General features: G+C 43.4%; 1 protein-coding gene across 1 annotated transcript in view; it reads right to left on the bottom strand.

Moving 5' to 3' along the window:
- Window positions 1-27,620, bottom strand: part of TTBK2 (tau tubulin kinase 2) — a 100,865-nt gene that overhangs the window by 33,092 nt on the left and 40,153 nt on the right. The window contains 4 exon segments of the mRNA XM_044272173.1: window positions 2,673-2,777; window positions 5,148-5,288; window positions 6,509-6,582; window positions 21,619-21,766. Of these exon segments, the coding sequence (XP_044128108.1) occupies window positions 2,673-2,777; window positions 5,148-5,288; window positions 6,509-6,582; window positions 21,619-21,766 (468 nt within the window).

Raw genomic sequence — 27,620 nt, 5'->3', positions numbered from 1 at the left:
CACTTCTGCCGGTCCGGGCTGTTAGAGCAGGGCCCTGGCTCTCATGTGAGAGCCGGGTCCGCGCTCCTCGCTGCACGGCTCCTTAGACCGGGCCGCCGTAAAAACGCGGCGGCCCAGCCTAAGGCCCCTTAGTGACCGCCGTAAAAACACGTATGGGTGGTCACTAAGGGGTTAAAGGGGTTGTGCCACTAATCCTATTCTACAGTTTTCAAACCAGCACCTGGATCTGAATACTTTTGCAATTGCATTTAATTAAACATTTAGCATAGGCACTGAGCTATTCAATAAAATGTCTCTGTATAGCGCCGCCTGCTGTTTGCTCTATTCCTTATTTCTTGTCCATCTCACTTTGGTGGTCGCACGCGCTCAATTGAAATCTTCAACTGTCACCAGCCATATCTTCTGTCAGCTGACCGAACACTGACTGTGTAAATAAGGCTTTACAGGCAGGATTTCAGTGACAGATATCACCTTCTGTAAAGATAACACAAAATCCGCTATTCACAATAGGTGATATCACAGCTTGTCTACTCCCTCCTGACCTCTGCACAGGTCACATGCCTAGAATAATCTCCAACAGAAGTCAATGAGGTCCCCTCCGGTCCATTGTGCCTAGGGTCTGTGGTGGCTGCTGTAATGCTGTTAACAGCAGCTCAGGCAAGATGGCTGCCCCCATATTCATGTTCAGAAAATGGAATTTAAAAAAATATACAATCAGAAAATTAAAACAGATTAGAGAATATCTGGTGTACCTACCTGGTTTTAATTGGAAGAAACAATTCTGAGTGACACATTTCCTTTAAAGATATGGGGGAGCGGGTGTACTCTGTGAGGGCATCCTAAAATGCCTTAGGGCTGTTTCACACAAGCGGATGCCGTGCATGACATCCGCTCCGTGAATGACAGCCAAGACCCGATGCAGACTGCAGAGGCACGGAGCATTAACATGATTGATAATGCTCCGTGCCTCTCTGTGACCTCTTTACTACGAAATCACGGTGACAACTTTATCTCACCGTGATTTCGTAGTAAAGAGATCACAGAGAGGCGCGGAGCATTATCAATCATGTTAATGCTCTGTGCTTCTGCAGTCTGCATCGGGTCTTGGCTGTCATTCACGGAGCGGATGTCACGCACAGGCATCCGCTCGTGTGAAACAGCCCTTATGTAAAAGTGGTCAGTCACAGTGCCAGAAAAGCTTTAATAAAATGCACGTACAACGCAAACATAAGTTACATCTTAGTAGATATAACTGGGTTACAGTGACTCTACCAACCTAGACCTACAGTGTAGGTGCACTCTCCAACACACCCACTGTCGATATGAATAAAATAATAAATTATAAATGTATTGGAGGGCACTCCGTTATCGGGTGTTGCACAGAATACTCGAATGTACGTTGATCTACAAATATTTATCACCAAAGGTATAAACTAAAATAAAAGTAAAGATAGTAAAAAAGCTAAAAGTTCATGTATAAAACATATATAGTAATGATTCACAACCTCGCGAATAAAGGCAATGACTAGGGATGAGCAAATCGACTTCGGATGAAACATCCAAAGTCGATTTGCATGAAACTTTGGTCCAATACTGTACGGAGCGAGCGCTCTGTCCAGTATTAGAATGTATTGGCTCAGATGAGCCGAAGTTATTACTTTACGAAGTCTTGCGTGACGTCGCGTAATAACTTCATAGATACATTTTTACTCTAAAAATAAAACCATTTCCCGAACTGGGACATTATGTATGAAATTATTTTTAGAGCAATCCAGTCCATGTTTGGGCTGTATGGCCATTGCAAAAACCACCCTTACCTTTTAAAAGGAATCAAGAAAATGTCCACTGCACACCACTGAAGAAAGAGCTAGATGCTCCGAAACGCGTCTGGCGCATTCCCCTAAGCAGTGGATAGAGGAGGGCGATACTCTACCCCTGCCTCTCTACAACATTGCAGCTGTAATTTTGGTCTTATGTGGCAGATCATTGTGGCGCAACAGCAACGATCCATATGAGCTGCGTTCACGCTGACCTTCAGTAGCCAAGGAATTCCAGTCAAGCCGCGCGCACACCGTCCCCTCGCTGCCGATTGCAAGCAATAGCTCCCTAACACGTGGGACGCTGACAGAGTACAGCGGCCATTCAAACTCAGCCACACTTTGGACGCAAGGAGGACGGGACGGTACGCATGATCGGTAATGTAGACACAAGCATATTATACGAGATCTATTTACTACCAAGAACAGTTGCTACAATTAATATAAACCATTTAAGTGACATTGTGTTGCTATTACCATAGAGGAGCTATCATCTACCTTCATACGGTATAAAAAACACTTACCAGTGGGAATATAATATCAAAACACCTATCAGTGAGACTATTAGGCCAATACAAGGTGTTATTGATGCCAGATTGCCAGGACATTTTGCCAATATACATCAGCTGTACCTAACAACTACGGTGAGTGTTTTATCTAACCGAGTCCATTAGTTGTCAGATAGTTTTTATACCTTTAGGTAATAAATATTTATATATCAACTTATAATCGAGTATTCTGTACAACACCAGATAACCGAGTGCCCCCCAATACATTTATAAATTACAATAAAGAAGAATGTGCTATAAACAACTATTACGCTGCATCCAGTCTCAGGATATCCTCCAGACTTACCGGCCGAACTTCTCCACAGGAGTTTGTAAACTGCCTCGCTAGCCCAAAATCCAGCATGTAACACTTCCGACAGGTACTGGGAAACCGGCCCATCGCAAAATTGGACTGTGGGGAAAGGTAAGGAGGAAAGCATTGAATGGTGACCACACTAAGACTTTGACACGTGACACTTTCAAGTTTGTTTCTATCTTGAGTTGGTCAATAGTAAGAGCTGCCATTTGGTCACGTAGAAGAAATGCAAAGTGCAACCTTACGAGCCGCTATGAATAATATCACGTCCTGCTTAATGCAGGCTGCCATTTATAGCAGAGTACAGGCTAACCACAACCTCCTGAGCCAGGACTGCAGGAGAGGCGAGTACAATTCATTCTGCCATCCACAGAAGGAACATGCCACTGGTAATCGCTGCAATTTAAATACAAATAAGCCATCATAAAAATATATTCTTAAAGGGGTATTTACGTCTCATAAAATGATGGCATATCGCTAGGAAATGCAAAGGCTTTATGATTGGTGGGAGTAGGGACTATAAGTCCCCGACCGAGAAAGCAATCAGCGCTGCAGCCCCTTCACAGTCTTTTCTTGCATAGCAATACCCTGGCCTCCTGTTTTGGGGAGCTGCCGAACAGCTCCATTTATGTAAATGGTGCCAGATGCAGTTCCCCGTACAGCCAGGTGGTCAGGGGTGTCGCTGTGCAGGAAATATCAGTGCACATGTCACTACACTGATCAGCACTGCGGCCCCTTCATTCTCCAGATCTCTTGGGGTCTCAAAAGTCAAATCCCCACCTATCATAAAGTGACATATCCTAGCCATAATTTGATAAAGATGGACTTATCACTTTCAAGAATAGACAAAGCAGCTGAAAAAGTTGTAAGTATACAATGCCCTAGTCCGGCAGTGATGGGCAAACTGCGGCTCTCCAGCTGTTGTAAAACTACAAATCCCATCATGCCCCGATAGCTCTAGGCAGACTGGACATACTGGGAGCTGTAGTTTTACAACAGCTGGAGAGCCGCCTTTGCCCGTCCCTGCCCTGGTGCAATCAAATGGTTCTATTTTCAGAGCCAATTAAACAGTAATTGCCGTCTTTTTTTCTAATGAACGGCATGTACGGCATTTGTAAGCTAATTGTTGCTGAACATACAAAACTGTATATATTTTGTCACTGCGGATTCATTTTTGCTCTGCTGAGCTTTACACATTTTTATAAGCGACACCGTATTGTGCAGATTAACACCAGAACTGGCCATTCTATGCAATTATCCAAAGCAACGCTGACAATGATCATCGCTGTGGGAAGCATGTATGTGAAATACCATTTTCCAAATTGTAGCAAGGCTCTTATTTGTAATGTTCCTCTATTTAGCCTTTAATCCTCATAAATAAGGTTTTTTTCCGAGACTTTAATACTGATAACCTGTCCTTAAGATAGGTCATCGGGATCTGATCGGTGGGGGTCTGACTGCCAGGACCCCCGCCGATCAGCTGTTTGAGAAGGCACCGGTGCTCACAGTAGCGCGCGCAGCCTTCTCTCCGCTTTCCCTAGGTCAGTGGTGTCACGTTCATCGGTCACGTGGCCTAGGAGCAGCTCAGCCCCGTATAAGTGAATGGGGCTGAGCTGCGATACCAAACACAATGGACGGAGCTGTGATTGGTAAGCACGGAGAAGGCCGCGGCGCTCAGAGGAACACTGCTGCCTTCTAAACAGCTGATCGGTGGGGCTCCTGTGTGTCAGACCCCCACGATAAAATAATGACCTATCCAGGAATAGGTAACGAGTATATAAGTCTTAGAAAACCCTTTTAAAGGGGGTTAGCACAAATTTACTATTCAAGTGATAATCACCTCAGAGCTTCCTAAATAATAAATAACAGCTATCCCTACAAACAAGTCATTCAATGATATTGATAGGACTTTGTATTACAAAAAAATAACTCACTAAAAAAATAATAATAATCACTTGACCTACGGTGAGTAGCGAGTTCGCCTATGGACCGATATATGGAAATGTGATGTTTTTAGCAAGTTTTTTTCTTTTTATTGCAAATACCTATCAATATTACTGAGTATTATTGTTGGTGGGGATATATTGTTTAGGAAGTTCCGAGGTGATTATACCTTGTGTTAAATTTTTCCGAAGAGTGTGGAAGACGATAGCTTGGGATTTTTGGGTAAGCTCTACTGTAACACGATTGTTTGTTGTTAACGAGTTTACTATTGATGGTCTATCTTTACGACAGGCCATGAATATCATACTGGTTGGGGTTCGACTCCCAGTAAGAGGCCGATCAGCTGTTTTCAGCGGTGCTCCCATTCACAGCAGCTCCTGAAAACAGCTGATTAGCAGGAAAGACGTGAGGTGGATACCACTGATCTGATATTGATGACCTATCCCAAGGATAGGTCAAACCATAGTAAACTTTCACAACACCTCTTTGATATATTTTATTTATAGATTATATTGTACTCACTGGTTTGATATCTCTGTGTAAGAAGCCCACAGAATGAATGCTCTCAACAGCTTCCAAGATCTGTCGCCCAAGTCGTAGCATGGTGCTGACGGAGAAGGTACCTCTGGATTGGCTACGTCGGAGATCTGCCAAATTTCGACCCTAAAGAGGCGAGAGACCATTGATTTACATTGTCATGTATTTCTTTACCTGTCCTAAGGAAGTACATGGGGGGATGCTATTTGTATAAATGAATATACAATGTGGTATTTTCTATGCTTTTTGCTTCTCATAGTTCTGCTCTTTGTTAGTAATTCTCTGCTCTGTCAAATAGGGGGGTTCTCAAGTAGGGGATCCCCTTTATGGTGTCCATAAGAGGACCTATCACATTTTCAGAGAAGTGAAACTAGTAGCATATATTAACAGCAGCCTCTTCAGTGTTTCAGGTGTGTTTTACCTTTTCTTCTAGAACCATCTCATGGGTGGTCTCCATGGATCAATGTCACCGAAACTTCAACTCAACCATACACACTGAGCAATGGAGACTGCCCCACCTAACAATTCACTAGTGATGGTGAAAATGACGGTACCAACTGCAGGCAGACTGGTACCGGAACCAGTGGAGAGACACTGTAAACGTATGCCGTCCGATTCAGTTCTGTGAGCACGTCGGTACATCCCTGAGGAAGCCGTACTGGTCAAGTATAATGGTGCTATAGGTTGTACTCTTTTCATAACATATAGAAGTCAAACCATGTAAGAACAAGAAAAGAAATAAGAGAATAGTAAGAAAGGTAGAGAAAAAAAAAAAAGAGGGGAAGATAAGAAGAAGTGCATTGTACTATGATACATAATTACTCAAATGAAAGGCTAGCTAGTAGTAGACGCGGATGGGCATGGGCATACCCGGAACGCTCCACACTGAAGCATGGCAATGCAATACTCAGGCTACTTTCACATTGGCGTTTTGCATTCTGAATGGAAAAGGATCCGCTCAGAATGCATCAGTTTGCCTCCGATCAGTCTCCATTCCGCTCTGGAAGATGACACCAAAACGCTGCCTGCGTCCGCCTGACGAAACTGAGCCAAACGGATCCGCCCTGAAACACAATGTACGTCAATGTGGACGGATCCGTTTTCTCTGACAGAATATGGCACAATAGAAAACGGATCCGTCTCCCATTGACTTTCAACGGAGTTCATGACGGATCCATCTTGGCCATGTTACAGACAATACAAAAGGATCCGTTCATGATGGATGCATGCGGTTGTATTATTGTTACGGATCCATTTTTTGCAGATCCATGACGGATCCGCCTAAAACGAGAGTGTGAAAGTAGCCTTACTATCCTGCACAACTCTGTGTAAATGATAAAACTTACCTGTAACTGCATGACCACATAATTAAATCGATCGTTCCTTCCGCACCCGATGAAACGGCATACATGATCTTTACCTAACAAAGAGAACAGAATCCATCACTTAAATGACTTGGACATGGTCCGTGAAAACATACAGCCTTTGACAGGAGGAGGTTTCATGTCACTAGCAAAAAGTTCTGCTTTCTAATCTGTCCAGAATCAGCCCCGTTATTGGACGCTTTAAGGCCATTAATTTGGGGCTAAGCTGCCATACATGCCTATGGACAAGAGTGAAGCAGTTTCTAGGGAAAAACAGCAGATCCTCTTTTTAAATCTCAATTTTTTTTTACGACTTAAAATTAGATACTGATAAATAGTTTGTAATCAGTTTCTTGTTTCTGAATGTGGATTTTTTTATATTCCATTTCCTATACGTGGGAGCAGCCATTTTGCCTGAGCTGAGAGATAGGACCAGAGAAACTTGTAGACCTGAAAGGCTCATTGACTTCTATGGGAGAGTGTATTGGATATGCTCCGTGAACTGTGCAAAAATCATTTTGCAGTGAGGGGGAGGGGGCGAGTTGTAACCATCAGGATCCTATGTTATCTATATATAGGAGTGTCTTGAGCGGTTTTATGCAGATCAGGTTAAGGATCCAAACATTTACCACATTCCTATATGAATACAGCCACAGTGGATCAGTGTTAGTATTGCTGCTTCTCACTGTTGGGAGTCACGGGATCTAATCCGACCTGTCATTTATTTTTATTTATTTTTTTATTCCGACCCTTTACCTCATTCTATGAAGTCATTTCCTTTTCCTGTTTTATAATGTATATAAATCTCCCATGTTTGTGGTAACTGTATGATGGCCTGATAAAGGCATTGCCGAAACACGTTGTAACTAGGGAGGAGCAAACTTGTGTTCGGGTTATCTAAGAATTCCGTTATGGATTCTGCTACCACGTGCCATAAGTTATGGTCCATGGTAGCCAAATCCATAACTGAATTTCTTAGATAACCCGAACCTTGTACGCCGAACTTGAAAACAGAAGTTCGCTCAACACTAGTTGTCACCAATAAAGCTTTTATCTTGAACCCTGGCAGCAAGATCCTGTTCGATTCCACTGGCGGTGCGGTTCCAATTCCTCGTTTCTTCTTCTCATTGGATCAGCATGGCTTTCGAGGAAGATGCAGCCGCCAGCCACACGTGGTATGCACCACATTGCCTTTATTAGAGTTGTGCCTAATCAGCTCAACCGCTCCATGTGAGCCTCCATCTGTTTGCGTTTCATATTTCATCATTCCTATTGGCAATACTACCTATGGTGCCCGGTGTATGATTTTTTTTCTTCTCCGCTTTTCCTGGATAACCCTTGCTGATCTCAGTGGTGACATACTATGACATCAGGGGTCATCAAGTGATAAAAAAATAAAAATAAAAATACTATATATTTTGGGGGTATGGGAGGAAGTCTGTATAAACACGGTTAGAACATACAAACTCTGTGCGGATATTGCCTTTGGTAAAGATTCAAACCCAGGACCCCAACGCTGTAAGTCAAAAGGGGCTAACACGGAGCCACCATGCCCTGCCCCCTCTGGAAAGTAAAGATATATATCATGTGGCACACACAACATTGTGCAACTCATAAAAATTCCTTTTAGATCTGTCTCCTGTCATTTAAAATCTTTATTGCTTTTCCAGTCCTCGGTGATGGTTTCAGGATGCATCACTGCAGCTTGCTTCATCAAGAACGCTCAATGCTCCAGACGCAAAATGAGGACCATTTAATTACAGACATGAAGGTTTCTGACGGCGGCCTTGGAGGCAATAAAAACCGAGCAGATGACGCTGCATCTCGTGTACCGTATTTGGTTTTCGCTGCAAAACAATGCTAGTAAATAACTGGGACCATGATAAAATATATTATGGACATCAGGGGTAAATCTATAATTATATTCTATTACTGTGGAGTCCGTTAGTACTGTAGCCCTGATAATGCATCAACGGTCAGAACATGAAGACTTTTTAAAAGGAGTAAATATCTCCCCCATTCTGGACACTTTTCTACAAGTCAAAGCGGAGAGCCACTACAAAGACCATCTCCGTACAAAGACCAAGTCCCGTTTCCGTTATGCAGGGGAGTCCTCTCTGGACGGATCTGTTATGCAGACCATAGACTTCTATTATTGATGGAATGAATAACGGAATACCTCTAAAGGCATTTAGTCATAGAATGTGTTATGGTCCGTGGTAACGGAATCCATAACGCAATTCACCTTTTACCAGTAAACAAAGTGTAAACGAATTTTATAAGCGGAAATTCGTTCATCTCTAGTTATAATGCAGGAATGGTATAATGGCCGTAGACTTGAGGAGCTAAGCAATAAAAAAAACATCCATAATCATCAATACAAAAACAACCAAAGAGTTAAGAACCAGGAGTGAAGTCCTAGAGGAGCAGCCTCACATCTTACTCTGAAAGATCTTGCCCGGTTTTATTTAACCTGTATGGGCATTTTGAACAGCTGTAATGGCCAATATGGACTAAAATGTGTATGGCCGTGTCTGCTGACCAGATGTAGGTTTGCTCAACCATCAACCAACCTCTATAACGTGTATGGCCACCTTAACACCAGATAAACCTTCCGTGCTTTTTGCTGATCAGGTGCCTTTAAGACAGTTCACCTTTGGAAATGAAATTCTTAAAATGGATTATAACGAGATCGGTAATGTAATTTCACATTTAATTAGATAGTGACAAAAATAGAACATTTAAATATTTCAGTAGATTACTCTTCAAAGCGCCGGCAACAGGTCTGACTATCCCTACAGTGAGGAACAGAAGTATTTGAACACCCTGCGATTTTGCATGTTCTTGCACCTAGAAATCATGGAGAGGTCTGAAATTCACACTGTACTTCTGTTCCTCACTGTATGGTCTGATAGGCGTTATAAAATCCCACTTCTGGGCTTTTATAAAGCGTGTTTTGAGGCCAACATGTTCGGGTTGTGAGTGGCACATCTCCACCTATAATAATGTCACTATAAAAGTTCCAGCAAAGTTTAGATTGGCCTTGGCAAACGAGCCCCTCGCTAGGCCACAATGCCATTATTTTCAGGCCAAGACTGGAGTCTGTATTCTGCAAACCATATTGGGGCACATTTTTGTATCAACAGAAAAGCGGGAGAAAAGTTACGGCCATTCGTAACTTATTTTTGAGTTTTGCAGCTGCAGTACATGCATTTACGGAATGCACCTGAAAAACTCCTGATGCATATGCCCAAAAACCCTAACGCAGGGATCAGCAACCTTCGGCACTCCAGCTGTTGTAAAACTACAATTCCCAGCATGCTCCATTCATTTCTATGACGGTTCTGAAAATAACAGAGGAAGTGTGCATGCTGGGAATTGTAGTTTTACAACAGCTGGAGAGCCAGAGGTTGCCTAACCCTTCTCTAACGTATGCCAAAAGGGTGTTCTTTTGGCATCCTATTGAAGGACTCCATCACTATTTCTGATAACCCGCATGGAATAGAGCAGGAGATATTATGCAGTGGCCTACGGTACATAAACGTATACTGCGCTGTATGCTTTAAAAAGCACAGATGCCTATGGGGGTGCTTTATGGGTCAAACTGGCAAATGAGCCAGGAGCTTTTCCAGTGCAAATAGTAAAAGGACGCTCAAGATGCAATGTGAAAAGACCATAATGTACTTCAGCACAATTTTTACATGTGGTCCAGTGACATGGTTTTACAAAGAAGCAGGTTTAGGACCATTAGGCTAGATCACATCACTTCTGATGGAGAGGTCTCCCTCTCCAAATTCAACTACTGGAAACAAAGTCCAAGACATCACCCCCTGTAATGAAAACGTACATAAATCACAACAAATCACTCTGGTTTCCATCCTATTTCTGTAGAATTTCCCGTTTCTTTATCAAACCAAACCCATGATGCATTTCTCCTTCCACTCCAGCACTGCCCCTAATGCCCAGCTAAGTAATCGCTCCTCCCACCAGCTACTTACATAGACACTCCCATATCACAGCCCCGCCCATGGACATAACATATCACAGCCTAGAACAGGAGCACTAAAAAGAAAGAGAAATACAGTACAGACCAAAAGTTTGGACACACCTTCTCATTCAAAGAGTTTTTCTTTATTTTCATGACTATGAAAATTGGAGATTCACACTGAAGGCATCAAAACTATGAATTAACACATGTGGAATTATATACATAACAAAAAAATGTAAAACAACTGAAAATATGTCATATTCTAGGTTCTTCAAAGTAGTCACCTTTTGCTTTGATTACTGCTTTGCACATTCTTGGCATTCTCTTGATGAGCTTCAAGAGGTAGTCACCTGAAATGGTTTTCACTTCACAGGTGTGCCCTGTCAGGTTTAATAAGTGGGATTTCTTGCCTTATAAATGGGGTTCATCCGAGTCACCAGCCTCAGAAATCGCAGGTTAACAGCAGCTCAGATTAGAGACCAGGTCAATGCCACACAGAGTTCTAGCAGCAGACACATCTCTAGAACCACTGTTAAGAGGAGACTGTGTGAATCAGGCCTTCATGGTAGAAGATCTGCTAGGAAACCACTGCTAAGGACAGGCAACAAGCAGAAGAAGTGTCTTTGTGCGACGCAGAAAAGGTGAACGGATGGACTCTACATGCCTGGTTCCCACCGTGAAGCATGGAGGAGGAGGTGTGATGGTGTGGGGGTGCTTTGCTGGTGACACTGTTGGGGATTTATTCAAACATGAAGGCATACTGAACCAGCATGGCTACCACAGCATCTTGCAGCGGCATGCTATTCCATCCGGTTTGCGTTTAGTTGGACCATCATTTATTTTTCAACAGGACAATGACCCCAAACACACCTCCAGGCTGGGTAAGGGCTATTTGACCATGAAGGAGAGTGATGGGGTGCTGCGCCAGATGACCTGGCCTCCACAGTCACCGGACCTGAACCCAATCGAAATGGTTTGCGGTGAGCTGGACCGCAGAGTGAAGGCAAAAGGGCCAACAAGTGCTAAGCATCTCTGGGAACTCCTTCAAGACTGTTGGAAGACCATTTCAGGTGACTACCTCTTAAAGCTCATCAAGAGAATGCCAAGAGTGTGCAAAGCAGTAATCAAAGCAAAAGGTGGCTACTTTGAAGAACCTAGAATATGACATATTTTCAGTTGTTTCACACTTTTTTGTTATGTATATAATTCCACATGTGTTAATTCATAGTTTTGATGCCTTCAGTGTGAATCTACAATTTTCATAGTCATGAAAATAAAGAAAACTCTTTGAATGAGAAGGTGTGTCCAAAATTTTGGTCTGTACTGTATATATATATATATATATATATATATATATGTTTTGTTCCACAATATGATTGAAGAAGGCTAGGATATAGCTGAAACGTTGCACTTTACAACTGGTAGGATGACCTAATAAACCATGTTTCATGGAGATGTTTACGTCTTTTGGACTATCCTTAGAATAGGTTATTGATATCAGAATCTCAGAAAACACCTTTTAATCAACAAATCAAATGCACATGCCCGCCATCTGACTGCATTTTTTTCTGATCAGTAAGCTCTTTAAATGCGGCTGCCGTCGTTAAATATTTAGCTGGTAGATCACAGAACCAGGATTAGGACACAGCCGTCGGTAAGTAGAAAGAATTCAAAGATCATTGAGAAAAGATCAATAATGGCTGAGCAGCAGCTGGAGGATCACAGGTCGGATTTTTATCTTCAGCTTATACTAATTGACACCGAGAAGCTTGGGAAGGGTCTGTCACAATGGGGCTTATTGGTTAATTACGCAAAGGAGTGATGTGTTAATAATGAATAATCATTGACTAATAAAAAAAAAAATGATGCAATCTTCTAATACAGGTGAAACTCGAAAAATTAGAATATCGTGCAAAGTTAAATGATTTCAGTAATGCAACTTAAAAGGTGAAACTAACATATGAGACTCATTACATGCAAAGCGAGATATTTCAAGCCTTTATTTGTTATAATTTGGATGATTACGGGTTACAGCTTATGAAACCCCAAAGTCACAATCTCAGGTCCCCTTTGCTCAGGGGGTATGGATTAGGGTACTTTCACACTAGCGTTTTTCTTTTCCGGCTAATGGAGTTTTATCCTAATGGAGAGTAATCCGCTCAGGATGCATCAGGATGTCTTCAGTTCAGTCTTTTTGACTGATCAGGCTCTTCAGAAAAACGTAGCATGCAGTATTTTTACCTCCGGCCCAAAATCCTTTGACTGAACGCCGGATCAGGCCTTTTTCCCATTGACTTGCATTAACGCTGTGTGTTCAGTCAAACCGGATCCGGCTTTTGCATGTTAAACCCGAAAAATTTGAGAAAAAAAAGTTAAAGTCCATAAATTGCGGATCCGTTTTTTCCAATGCATTTTTTCATTGTGATCAAAATCCTGATCAGGATTCAAATGTAATCCGTTTTCACACGTTTTTCCGGATCCGGCAGGCAGTTCCAGTGTCGGAATTGAACGCCGGATTTAAACAACGCTAGTGTGAAAGTAGCCTTAATTAGCTGACTAGAGTGAGACACTTTAAGCCTAGAATATTGAACCTTTTTACAATATTCTAATTTTAAGTTGCATTACTGAAATAAATGAACTTTTGCACGATATTCTAATTTTTCAAGTTTCACCTGTATACTGTGTTTTCAACACCTCTGATTGCAGTCAGCAGATACATTCTTGTTACACGCAGATGCTAAATCTCCCTGTTGACGATTTACAACAGACATGCAGCATGTTACGCTTATCTGGGACTTTAAAGGGGTTATCCAGGATTTTGATATTGATGGCCTATCGTCAGGATAGGTCATCAATATCTAATGGGTGAGAGCCCGGCGTTCCGATGACCACTGGAGCCTCCTCACATCTTACCAAGCACAGCACCGAACATCGTATAGTGGCTGTGCTTGGTATCATAGCTCAGCCCCATTCAATTAAATGAGACTGAGCTGCGCCTAGGCCATGTGACCAACGAATGTGACTTCATTGGCCTAGGATGAGGATACAGAGCTCACCTAAGTGCCGCAGCCTCGTCAAGCATCTGATCAGACGTAATGCTGGGACTCTGACTCCCTATGGTCTCGTATTGATGACCTGTCCTAAAGGGACACTGACCGGCCAAAAAGCATATTTAGGGGTATATATGGCAGTATAGGTCTTATAAAGGGTATTAGAATCATCTAAGTATCCCCCCTGTCCGCCTCATAAATACAGTAAAAATAAGTTTTATAACCTGCTTTCCTGGTGTTCAATCTGCCCAAGGGGCGGTGCTTCATATCAACTTGCGCCCAGCCAGCCTCGCCACAACTGCCGTTTGAAGCGCCGCCCAGCTCATCAATATTCACTGAGCTGGGCGGCTACTCTGAAGCGCTGTACTAGTGTCCCCGGCCATCTGCAGCGCATGCGCATGGGCCGGGCACAGCGCATGCGCATAAAGCAGACGCGCGATGCGATTCCGGCCAGTGAGGGTGCCGGGCGCATGCGCTGAAGATGGCCGGGGACACTAGTACAGCGCTTCAGAGTAGCCGCCCAGCTCAGTGAATATTGATGAGCTGGGCAGCGCTTCAAACGGCAGTTGTGGCGAGGCTGGCTGGGCGCAAATTGATATGAAGCACCGCCCCTTGGGCAGATTGAACACCAGGAAAGCAGGTTATAAAACTTATTTTTACTGTATTTATGAGGCGGACAGGGGGGATACTTAGATGATTCTAATACCCTTTATAAGACCTATACTGCCATATATACCCCTAAATATGCTTTTTGGGCCTGTCAGTGTCCCTTTAAAAAAAAGCTACCAATATCGAAATCCCAGACAACCGCTCCACCAGCCATCCAGAACAGATCGGTGGGGGTCCAACTGTTTGCATCTGTACCGTTATGACTGAGCAGTAATACCAGGAACAGCAGCTACTGAAGGTATAGAGCTGTGTACGGTGAACAGATGACATGTGGATGTACAGAGGTTCTACTGATGACCTTAGGATCGGTCACCAAGTCCCAGATAACCCTTTTATAGAGCCATAGGCCTCTGCCAGTCAGACATGCTCAAAACAGGTTTTCAGCATCTGGGAAGACCACAGCAGGAGGACATGGATGTCCGACTCCCATCGATAGATTTTCCAATTCAGAGATCTTGGTTTTACTTAGAGGATTTCTACCTAAAGTTGTTAAATATTCTGTGCAGCCCTTTCTTAGCTTAGACATTTGTTTAGAAGAACTAATCTGGGTTTTAATCCCACCTTTCTCCAAGTCTTGAGCAGTAGATCTGCCTAGTAACATACAGCTAAATCCCTGAACTGGGCGACAAAAGTGTGTGCTTTAATGGTGGTCACCACCTGAGACAGATTTATCTAGTAATATGGTAATATCCTAACAACCGGGCGACTGCTTGCCCTTACTGAGGGCAACCTAAATTAGTGCCAGACGCGCTAACTTCAGAGGTCTGCCACACATGAGCTAAAATTAAAATCAAGAACCTGCTAAATAATCCTACAAGCCTGGGCCTAGAAAGAGTCATGGCTGCCTGAGAAGAGTCATGGTTATTCATGAGCTCTCACTATCCCTGACCACCCGCTAGAGAGAAAACTAGGAGTGGTTGGAGAGAGCAAGACCTCTTGAATGACCATGACTCTTCTCAGGTAGCGGTGGTAGACCGCTGCAATCAGGGTGTCCATCACTACTTTAGGCTGCCATAGTGAGGGCAGAATAAAGTTGATGACAGGTTCCCTTTAAATTCCATCTTTCTGAAGGTGCCTATAGCTAAACATCTACCATACATGTTCACCTACAATACAAATCATCAACGTCTTCTCTGTTCTTCAGTCGGTTATAAGCTGGATCAGTGTGGTTTCTCTCTCTACACTCAGAGGTAATAGGGAATGAAACCTGCGTCATTCCAGCTCGTTGTACACAGCAGCGGAGCAAGGTCTCCTGCTTCTTCTGCAAAATCTATGCTCTACGCCTCAGCACGGATCCTATAGCTAAGTGAAGGCAATAAGACATAGCTAGCTTCCCCTGACAATTGAGAGCGAGCAAAGAGATGCAAGATACATTCTAAAGAAGAGCACATCCCCTTGTCTGCATACAAAACAGCTTATGTCCTTTAGACTCATTTGTAAAGTGTAGCTTCACCTTGGAACCAAACCAAGGCATGTAGAAGATTGCTTGCACCACTTCCTTAGCATGCGGTATAAGCAACAAAGTGGATTTCAACATTTATGCACCGGCCTTTATCTCATCATGACCAATTCCGCAGGACAGTAAGGCAATCGTATATAAAGTGCTGCTATAATACAGTATTGGACTCAAGTTGCAATTATCTTGCACCAAGAAGGGGCAGTTTCATTAGTACAGGGCAACTCAATAGGGTTCCCTGATTTAGGCGCTCCCTTTTTGTTAGAAGGGACCCCAAAAATAAACTGATCACAGGGTGGCACCCAGCAATCAGCAATGAAACCAAGTAGCAAGTGTTTGATTCCTTAACAGCGCCCCTAGAGGGGAAATGAAGTATTACATAGAGCTAATTAAAATCAATAGCCTGTCTGTGTAATGCACAGACATGCAGGGTAGGGATGAGCGAATTGATTGTAAGGATTGATTTGTCTCATTAAGAGTTCTTGACCTGTGAGGCGTTGCCCAACTGCGCCACATCTTGCACCTGCGCCCCAAGTAGCGACGCAAGTGCAAAAGCTCTTGCATCGGCTTTGGGAGCAGCGACTGTTCTTGCACTGCTACCTGGAAGTGTAGTGGCGCATGCGCAGTTGATGCTCCAGAAGCAGATCCTTTGCGCTTACGCTTCTACTAGGAGAAGCGGTGCAGGCACGAGATTGTCAGGGTTGGGCGAGATGTCTGACCCCGTTAATCAACAGACAGGTGGACGTTTAATCACCTGTGGGGAAGGTGAAGAACTCTTGCTAATGAGACAAATCAATTTGTTAGAATAGATTTACTCATCCCTAATGCTGGGTCATCAGGGACAAATGCTCTGTGTAACCACACCTTAGCTTATTGACAAAGACCCTAATTAGGGTATTGTCCCTCTGTTAAATTATAATTCCCCAATTAAACATTTTTAGTGCTTTATGCATTTTAAGTGGGGGTTTTTTAAAGGTGTTTTTTCACTGGTTACATTTTAGCCATGTTATAACTTCTATACGGCATATAGTAAAACCTCCAGAAAAATGCAGCTGAACCCAGAAATACATACAAACACCTAAAACCAAAACGCTGTGTATGTGAATGTTACAATATTTTGCAATAGGTTTTAAAGGTAACATCTGGCTACAGCATTTATGAATAAAAAAAAGGTGAACAAAGCCAAAGAAATTGCGCCTAAAATGTCAGTATCAAATACTGTAGGATAAATATGGCGCATCCTTAACGCTGTTGTGTAGTGACACCAATGTCAGATTGGTTGGCATGTCCTCGCATGCACGGGTGCTTCTCCATTCACTTCTCATACAAGTGAACGTAAGGTGGGCGCACTTCTTATTCACTTTGGGGGCCTGTTCTAGAGATCGGAGTGTGTCCCAGAGGTGGTACCCGCATCTATCTGACATCGATAGGATATACTAGCAATATGACACCAATATAAGAAATTACAGAAGCCCCTGAGACAGAACGCTTGCCTAAAGAAACCTCTACTCTAAAAGGTTTTTGCAACCTTTTAAAAAGTCAATAGGAGTAGCTCTGTAGTAGCAAGATCCCTCCATTACAATGCTGACGGTGCAGCGTAGCTGTGGTGCCGACATACGGCGACGGAGGATAGGCCATCACTTAAATCCGGCTGGACGACCCTTTTAAACGAAGATTACTGCAATAACTGAGAAAGTTATTTATTCTAAATTATGCATCCACTATAATTAGCATACGTGTAGTTTAAGGGGTTATCCCATGATCAATGTAAAAAATAAAAAATCAGACATCAAAAAAATACGGTACATGACAATCTGTTTCTAAGAAACCTAGAACCGGCCCTGTACCTCGCACAGATCAAGAGAGCTCTCCGTTCATTGCTCTGCTAAATTTTCTTCAGGCTGGCAGCTCAGAGGGTGTGTCCTCTCTCAGGGAATGTGTCCTTTCTGCTGTAGCCCTCGTACTGTAACTATCACAGCTTCTAAAAGTAGATGGGTCTGGTGGCAGCTGAAGGATGCAACCACCGCATCAGCAGGTGGACGTGCACATTACTATACAGATTACACACCAGGGGGCACCATTTTAATGAAGTGAATATCTCACAACGGGAGCATTTTTGTAACAGAAAGTAAACTAGAAAAGTAACTCGTTTTTCATGTTGAATCATAAGAAAAATATTGAATGGTGCAACAAGCCCAACACATTTTACTTTTCAATATATATATATCATATTTTTCGCTTTATAAGATGCACCCCAGGTTTAGACAACAGAAAATTTGAAAAAATATTTTCTAGGTCCGATTTGAAGGGAATATGAAAGAAATTTGAAGGGGAAAACTGGTGTTTTACTGAAGTGGAGGGGTCGATAACTTTAGGTGTAACAACCAGCAATGGTGCATGTGGTCACCTGTAAATGTGTCTCCTGGCATTGCTCTGTTGTGTCCTGCCATGCTTCTTCTTCTTCTGCTAGATTGTTTTTAGTATATGTGTGCGACATGCACACAAGGCGCTGAATGTGCACTCTGCCAGATCATTAAGGGAGCGGTCAGGGGGTCGGGCCATTCTGGATCTCCCTGACTGCTGTTTATAAGACGCAGGCACTTTTTATCAAAAAATTTTCTTGCTAAAAAGTGCGTCTTATAAAGCGAAAAATACAGTATATATATATATATATATATATATACAGGGAGTGCAGAATTATTAGGCAAGTTGTATTTTTGAGGATTAATTTTTTATTGAACAACAACCATGTTCTCAATGAACCCAAAAAACTCATTAATATCAAAGCTGAATATTTTTGGAAGTAGTTTTTAGTTTGTTTTTAGTTTTAGCTATTTTAGGGGGATATCTGTGTGTGCAGGTGACTATTACTGTACATAATTATTAGGCAACTTAACAAAAAACAAATATATACCCATTTCAATTATTTATTTTTACCAGTGAAACCAATATAACATCTCAACATTCACAAATATACATTTCTGACATTCAAAAACAAAACAAAAACAAATCAGTGACCAATATAGCCACCTTTCTTTGCAAGGACACTCAAAAGCTTGCCATCCATGGATTCTGTCAGTGTTTTGATCTGTTCACCATCAACATTGCGTGCAGCAGCAACCACAGCCTCCCAGACACTGTTCAGAGAGGTGTACTGTTTTCCCTCCTTGTAAATCTCACATTTGATGATGGACCACAGGTTCTCAATGGGGTTCAGATCAGGTTAACAAGGAGGCCATGTCATTAGATTTTCTTCTTTTATACCCTTTCTTGCCAGCCACGCTGTGGAGTACTTGGACGCGTGTGATGGAGCATTGTCCTGCATGAAAATCATGTTTTTCTTGAAGGATGCAGACTTCTTCCTGTACCACTGCTTGAAGAAGGTGTCTTCCAGAAACTGGCAGTAGGACTGGGAGTTGAGCTTGACTCCATCCTCAACCCGAAAAGGCCCCAAAAGCTCATCTTTGATGATACCAGCCCAAACCAGTACTCCACCTCCACCTTGCTGGCGTCTGAGTCGGACTGGAGCTCTCTGCCCTTTACCAATCCAGCCATCTGGCCCATCAAGACTCACTCTCATTTCATCAGTCCATAAAACCTTAGAAAAATCAGTCTTGAGATATTTCTTGGCCCAGTCTTAACGTTTCAGCTTGTGTGTCTTGTTCAGTGGTGGTCGTCTTTCAGCCTTTCTTACCTTGGCCATGTCTCTGAGTATTGCACACCTTGTGCTTTTGGGCACTCCAGTGATGTTGCAGCTCTGAAATATGGCCAAACTGGTGGCAAGTGGCATCTTGGCAGCTGCACGCTTGACTTTTCTCAGTTCATAGGCAGTTATTTTGCGCCTTGGTTTTTCCACACGCTTCTTGCAACCCTGTTGACTATTTTGAATGAAACGCTTGATTGTTCGATGATCACGCTTCAGAAGCTTTGCAATTTTAAGAGTGCTGCATCCCTCTGCAAGATATCTCACTATTTTTGACTTTTCTGAGCCTGTCAAGTCCTTCTTTTGACCCATTTTGCCAAAGGAAAGGAAGTTGCCTAATAATTATGCACACCTGATATAGGGTGTTGTCATTAGACCACGCCCCTTCTCATTACAGAGATGCACATCACCTAATATGCTTAATTGGTAGTAGGCTTTCGAGCCTATACAGCTTGGAGTAAGACAACATGCATAAAGAGGATGATGTGGTCAAAATACTCATTTGCCTAATAATTCTGCACGTAGTGTATATATATATTTTTTTTTAATATTCAGGACTCTTGACAAGAGTTCCATTGTAACAGAGGGCTAGTATGGAGGCAGCCAAATATATATATATAAGACGCACCTAGGTTTTTAAGGAGGAAAAGGTGTGCCTAATGGTGTTGTGTGGGATCTGGGGATGGCACTGTTATGGGGGGTCGGTGGATGGCATTGTTATGGGGGGTCTGTGGATGGCACGGTTATGGGGATCTGTGGATGGCACTGTTATGGGGATCAGTGGATGGCACTGTTATGGGGGGGGGGGGGGTCGGTGGATGGCATTGTTATGGGGATCTGTGGATGGCACTGTTATGGGGATCTGTGGATGGCACTGTTATGGGGGGTCCGTGGATGGCACTGTTATGGGGGTCTGTGGATGGCACTGTTATGGGGATTTGTGGATGGCACTGTTATGGGGGTCTGTGGATGACACATAGCGTAAAAAGCTATTTATGTGTCATCAACAGATCCCCCATAACAGTGCCATCCACAAATCCCCATAACAGTGCTATCAATAGAATGACCCCCAATAGGGAGGAGGGGCCGGCATCTAGCTCTGTAATTACAGCGGGCCCGGTGCAGTCGCTGTATTCTGCTACACCGGGCCCGCTCACTGTAGGAATCCTAACTGCAGGCAATGCTAACAGTAGTCTTTTATGCAGCCTGTACTTACGATACTAACTTTCCGGCAGCCAGCAGGCAGGAGGCTGAGCTGGTGGGCGGGTCGCTGAAAACGTAACTCACTATGTCACGCGCCGGCTCTCCCTTCTTCATTCATAAAGTGGGCGGAGCCGGCGCGTGACATAGTGAGTTACGTTTTCAGCGCCCGCCCACCAGCTCAGCCTCCTGCCTGCTGGCTGCCGGAAAGTTAGTATCGTAAGTACAGGCTGCATAAAAGACTACTGTTAGCATTGCCTGCAGTTAGGATTCCTACAGTGAGCGGGCCCGATGTAGCAGAATACAGTGACTGCACCGGGCCCGCTGTAGTTACAGAGCTGGATGCCGGCCCCTCCTCCCTCATCCATGCCTACTAATACACCCGCCACCGCGCTGCGCAGCATGCGGTCGGCGGTATACAAACTGAAGTATTCGCCACATAAGACGCACTGCCTTTCCCCCCCCAATTTTGGGGGGGAAAAAGTGCGTCTTATAGAGCGAAAAATATGGTACATACATACATACATACATAAAAATGGACAGCACTCCAAAACTATAAAATATACAAAAAATGTATTCACCCATGTGGAACAAAAAAGCAGCAGCGACGTTTCGGCTCATCCATAGAGCCTTCCTCAAGCTTGAGGAAAGCTCTATGGATGAGCCGAAACGTCGCTGCTGCTGTTTTGATCCACATGGGTGAATACATTTTTTGTATATTTTATAGTTTTGGAGTGCTGTCCATTTTTCCATTTATATATTGGGCTATCAGCTTATGCACTAGGACGCTAGCACCCGTCCAGTTTTCATCTTTTATTTTTCATTGCTGCCAATTTTTTCTTTATATATATATATATATATATATATATATATATATATATATATATATATATTAATTTTTTTTTGCTAAATCTGCCCACTTTTACCCAAAGAAATAAAAAAATACTTAATTTAATTTGAGATCCTTCAAGATTGTATAGACGGGACCTTAAAGTGACCATAAAAGGAGATCACAGGTTATTTTACCTTGAAGTTTCTTGAGAACTGCCACCTCCATTTTCAGTACTTGTTTTGGCTGCTGGGCAGACTCCACTTTGAGAGCGACATTCTCCCTTGTCAGCAGGTCCAGGGCATCGTATATTTCTCCAAAGCCGCCACCACCAATTTTTCTTAGCTGTCGATTAGGGAAAAAAAAAAAGATCATGGTCAATTAACTAAGCATAAGGAGCATACTCACTTGATAAAACATGAAATCGCTCTTCAATTCAAAGCTGTTTGTGGGAATTTAAGATTTTTTATTTTGCAGCAACATTTGCTTTTAAAGGATAACTGTCATGTTTTCATCCAAAAATCTATTTTAGCATATGTTACTGCTGCAGCGGCATTATGCATAAAGCAATCTTTAGTTTCTTCACATACCACCATTTTCCTTGAGTTTTCCCCTTAGTTACGGCTGTTTTGAATCCTTCAATATGAGGATCTTCTCAAGATGGCTCCTCTGCCAGTTTTCTGAGGCCATAACTGCATTCCCTCACTTCCCATACACACTTGCTGTAGCCAGCAGCTTCCTGCCAGCCAATCAGATTGGATTACTGAAAGACACGCCTCCTCACTCTGAAGCCTAATGCAGGCATGCAGTGTGAAGGACCGCCCCTCTGTCTTCTGTTTACATTAAGTTGGGAGACAGACAAGCTGTAGCAACGGTCTTTTAAAGGAGCAGTGCAAAAGGACAGGAGGCATGAATGAAAGCTGTTATTATAAGGTTATTACAGATCTTTTAGCAATCATTGACAGACTAAGGCTACTTTCACACTTGCGTTCAGAGCGGATCCGTCTGGGGTCTGCACAGACGGATCCGCTCCTATAATGCAGACGATGGGATCCGTTCAGAACGGATCCGTCTGCATTATATTTTAGAAAACATTCTAAGTGTGAAAGTGGCTCAGACGGATCCTTCCAGACTTTACATTGAAAGTCAATGGGGGACGGATCAGTTTGAAAATTGAGCCATATTGTGTCAACTTCAAACGGATCCGTCCCCATTGACTTACATTGTAAGTCTGGACGGATCCGTTTGCCTCCGCACAGTCAGACGGACACCCGAATGCTGCAAGCAGCGTTCAGGTGTCCGCCTGCTGAGCGGAGCGGAGGACAAACGCTGCCAGACTGAGGCATTCTGAGCGGATCCGCATCCACTCAGAATGCATTAGGGCAGTACGGAAGCGTTCGGGGCCGCTTGTGAGAGCCTTCAGACGGAACTCACAAGCGGAGCCCCGAACGCTAATGTGAAAGTAGCCTAACTCAGGTATACATGCCTAGCTCTAATAAACTAGCAAATAAAATAAAAATTGACAGCTATCCTTTAAGTCATAAATAGACAGAGAGATTATAATTAATCCCTGTGGTCACCGTGCTGTACCCTTACAGGTGCAGAATTACTTAGTTTTCTCAAAAAAGCAATAAACACACACAAGCCTGACACAGGAGCGAGGAAAGTAAGAGCGGAGGATGGAGGCCGCATTTAAAAGGTCACTTTGGAAAAACATATGAAACCTGAAACTCTTTCTACATCTGAGAATTACAGCGGATGCAGCACGGTAAAGACATCTACACTGGAGATCAAAGTTAGAGTTTATGAACACATGATTTTTTCAGAAATAATGTAATCTACATTGATCATCATTTGAAGGATGTTTTGTAAGGGGTACACCATGCCATTAGAACAGTGTTTTCCAAAATAACCAAAGTATATCAACATAAAACCTTTATTTTTCAAAAAAAACCTGATGATCATAATTAGAGAACAGCAATGACTAGCACAGAGAAAGATTCTAACTACATTTTCTTAAGGTTACACCGGTCACCAATCAGTATATAGGCCCTTGGCTTTGAATGACTTCAGCACATCTGCGGCCACCGGACATCACTTGTCTCTCGCTCTGGTGGGATTTTGCTCCACTCTTCTTCCAGTCTCTAACAGTTCTGTGACTGGTGTGGGTTTCTTGACCATAACTTTGTCACCAAGGGTTTTCCAGAGGTTTTCTATTGGGTTTAGATCAGGACTCTGGGCGGCCATTTCATTGTTTCAATGTTTTCAGTTTCAAGGAACTGCTTTACCCGTTTTGCTGTGTGACGGGGGCATCGTCCTGCATGAAGATTGCTGGCTGATTGAGTGATTAACGCAAGGAAGGAACCGTGTGTTGTTGAAGAAGGTTCTGATCCACACTTGCATTCACTCTGCCATGTAGCTGTATGAGAGGTCCAACTCCTGCTGCAGAAAACATTCCCCAAACCATGACACTTCCTCCTCCACCTTTCACTGACTTCTTTACACACTTTGGGTTCAGTCTTTGCCCAGTTTGTCGATGAACATAATGTTTCCCATCAGACCCAAATAAATTTGGCTTTCATCACTAAAATGAACTCTGGGCCACTTCTCCTCTGTCCACACAACATGCTCCTCAGCAAAGGTGAGTCCAGCCTTTTGATGTTTTCTGCTAATTAGAGGTTTGGTCACTGCAGAGTCCAAATGCTCTTAAAGGGAACCTGTCACCGGGATTTTGTGTATAGAGCTGAGGACATGGGTTGCTAGATGGCCGCTGGTAACCTAAGATGAGTCCTGGACAGGACTCATCTCAGTAATTTGCATATTTAGCAAATCGTTCTTTTTTACACAATAAAAGCACACAGAGCTATGGGGACTGGGTATTGCGGATGTGCTAGCGGCCATCTAGTAACCCATGTCCTCAGCTCTATACACAAAATCCAGGTGACTGGTTCCCTTTAAACGTCGAGACCCTGTATGACGAGACAGATCCTTAACCTGTTCAGTGCTGAACTGGCGAGCAATTCCAGCTGCAGTGTTGAAACGATTACCCATGGAGATTCTCCGCATTATCCTGTCTTCTCTTGCATTTGTCTTTCGAGGGCGACCAGCCTTCTTGGGGGACTTGAATGAGTTTGTGATTTTGTCAAGATGCAATATTCTAGAAATCACAGACATGGAACGACCAACTTCTCTTGCTATGGCTGATAGGGTCACCCCTTAGGCCTTCATCTGGACAATCTGCTGCCGGAGGGTTTCAGTCACTTTGGAACGGCGCACCATTTTGGCAAAGTCAGTGAAAACTGGAAAGTTAGGCTGCCAGTTAACCACTTCAGCCCCGCTAGGTGAAACCCCCTTCATGACCAGAGCACTTTTTACACTTCTGCACTACACTCCTTTCACAGTTTATCGCTCGGTCATGCAACTTACCACCCAAATGAATTTTACCTCCTTTTCTTCTCACTAATGGAGCTTTCATTTGGTGGTATTTTATTGCTGCTGACATTTTTACTTTTTTTGTTATTAATCAAAATGTAACGATTTTTTTGCAAAAAAATGACATTTTTCACTTTCAGCTGTAAAATTTTGCAAAAAAAACGACATCCATATATAAATTTTTCGCCAAATTTATTGTTCTACATGTCTTTGATAAAAAAAAAATGTTTGGGCAAAAAAAAATGGTTTGGGTAAAAGTTATAGCATTTACAAACTATGGTACAAAAATGTGAATTTCCGCTTTTTGAAGCAGCTCTGACTTTCTGAGCACCTGTCATGATTCCTGAGGTTCTACAATGCCCAGACAGTAGAAAAACCCCACAAATGACCCCATTTCGGAAAGTAGACACCCTAAGGTATTCGCTGATGGGCATAGTGAGTTCATAGAACTTTTTATTTTTTGTCACAAGTTAGCGGAAAATGATGATGATTTTTTATTTTTTCTTACAAAGTCTCATATTCCACTAACTTGCGACAAAAAATAAAAAATTCTAGGAACTCGCCATGCCCCTCACGGAATACCTTGGGGTGTCTTCTTTCCAAAATGGGGTCACTTGTGGCGTAGTTATACTGCCCTGGCAATTTAGGGGCCCAAATGTGTAAGAAGTACTTTGCAATCAAAATGTGTAAAAAATGGCCGGTGAAATCCGAAAGGTGCACTTTGGAATATGTGCCCCTTTGCCCACCTTGGCTGCAAAAAAGTGTCACACATCTGGTATCGCCGTACTCAGGAGAAGTTGGGGAATGTGTTTTGGGGTGCCATTTTACATATAACCATGCTGGGTGAGAGAAATATCTTGGCAAAAGACAACTTTTCCTATTTTTTTTATACAAAGTTGGCATTTGACCAAGATATTTTTCTCACCCAGCATGGGTATATGTAAAATGACACCCCAAAACACATTGCCCAGCTTCTCCTGAGTACGGCGATACCAGATGTGTCACACTTTTTTGCAGCCTAGATGCGCAAAGGGGCCCAAATTCCTTTTAGGAGGGCATTTTTAGACATTTGGATCCCAGACTTCTTCTCACACTTTCGGGCCCCTAAAAAGCCAGGGCAGTATAAATACCCCACATGTGACCCCACTTTGGAAAGAAGACACCCCAAGGTATTCAATGAGGGGCCTGGCGAGTTCCTAGAAATTTTTTATTTTTTGCATAAGTTAGCGGAAATTGATTTTTTTGGTTTTTTTCTCACAAAGTCTCACTTTCCGCTAACTTAGGACAAACATTTCAATCTTTCATGGACTCAATATGCCCCTCACGGAATACCTTGGGGTGTCTTCTTTCCGAAATGGGGTCACATGTGGGGTATTTATACTGCCCTGGCTTTTTAGGGGCCCTAAAGCGTGAGAAGAAGTCTGGAATATAAATGTCTAAAAATGTTTACGCATTTGGATTCCGTGAGGGGTATGGTGAGTTCATGGGAGATTTTATTTTTTGACACAAGTTAGTGGAATATGAGACTTAGTAAGAAAAAACAAAAACAAACTAAAAATTTCCGCTAACTTGTGCCAAAAAAAATGTCTGAATGGAGCCTTACAGGGGGATGTGATCAATGACAGGGGGGGTGATCAATGACAGGGGGGTGATCAATGACAGGGGGGTGATCAATGACAGGGGGGTGATCAATGACAGGGGGGTAATCACCCATATAGACTCCCGGATCACCCCCCTGTCATTGATCACGCCCCTGGTAAGGCTCCATTCAGACGTCCGTATAATTTTTACGGATCCATGGATCGGATCCGCAAAACACATGCGGACGTCTGAATGGAGCCTTACAGGGGGGTTATCAATGACAGGGGGTGATCAGGGTGATCAGGGTGATCACCCCCCTGTCACTGATCACCCCCCCTGTAAGGCTCCATTCAGACATCCGCATGATTTTTTACGGATCCATGGATACATGGATCGGATCCACAAAAGACATGCGGACGTCTGAATGGAGCCTTACAGGGGGGTTATCAATGACAGGGGGTGATCAGGGTGATCACCCCCCTGTCACTGATCACCCCCCCTGTAAGGCTCCATTCAGACATCCGCATGATTTTTTACGGATCCATGGATACATGGATCGGATCCACAAAACACATGCGGACGTCTGAATGGAGCCTTACAGGGGGGTGATCAGGGAGTGTATATGGGTGATCACCCGCCTGTCATTGATCACCCCCTGTAAGGCTCCATTCAGACGTCCGCATGTCTTTTGCGGATCCGATCCATGTATCCATGGATCCGTAAAAATCATGCGGACGTCTGAATGGAGCCTTACAGGGGGGGTGATCAATGACAGGGGGTGATCAGGGAGTGTATATGGGTGATCACCCGCCTGTCATTGATCACCCTCCTGTAAGGCTCCATTTAGACGTCCGTATGCGTTTTGCGGATCCGATCCATGGATCCGTAAAAATCATGCGGACGTCTGAATGGAGCCTTACAGGGGGGTGATCAATGACAGGGGGTGATCAGGGAGTGTATATGGGTGATCACCCGCCTGTCATTGATCACCCCCCTGTAAGGCTCCATTTAGACGTCCGTATGCGTTTTGCGGATCCGATCCATGTATCCATGGATCCGTAAAAATCATGCGGACGTCTGAATGGAGCCTTACAGGGGGGTGATCAATGACAGGGGGGTGATCAGGGAGTGTATATGGGTGATCACCCCCCTGTAAGGCTCCATTTAGACGTCCGTATGCGTTTTG

This window comes from Bufo gargarizans, chromosome 11, assembly GCF_014858855.1.
Source record: "Bufo gargarizans isolate SCDJY-AF-19 chromosome 11, ASM1485885v1, whole genome shotgun sequence".
Lineage (NCBI taxonomy): Eukaryota > Metazoa > Chordata > Amphibia > Anura > Bufonidae > Bufo > Bufo gargarizans.
Note: the sequence above shows the minus strand (reverse complement) of the source record. Positions and strands in the feature narration are given on the sequence as shown.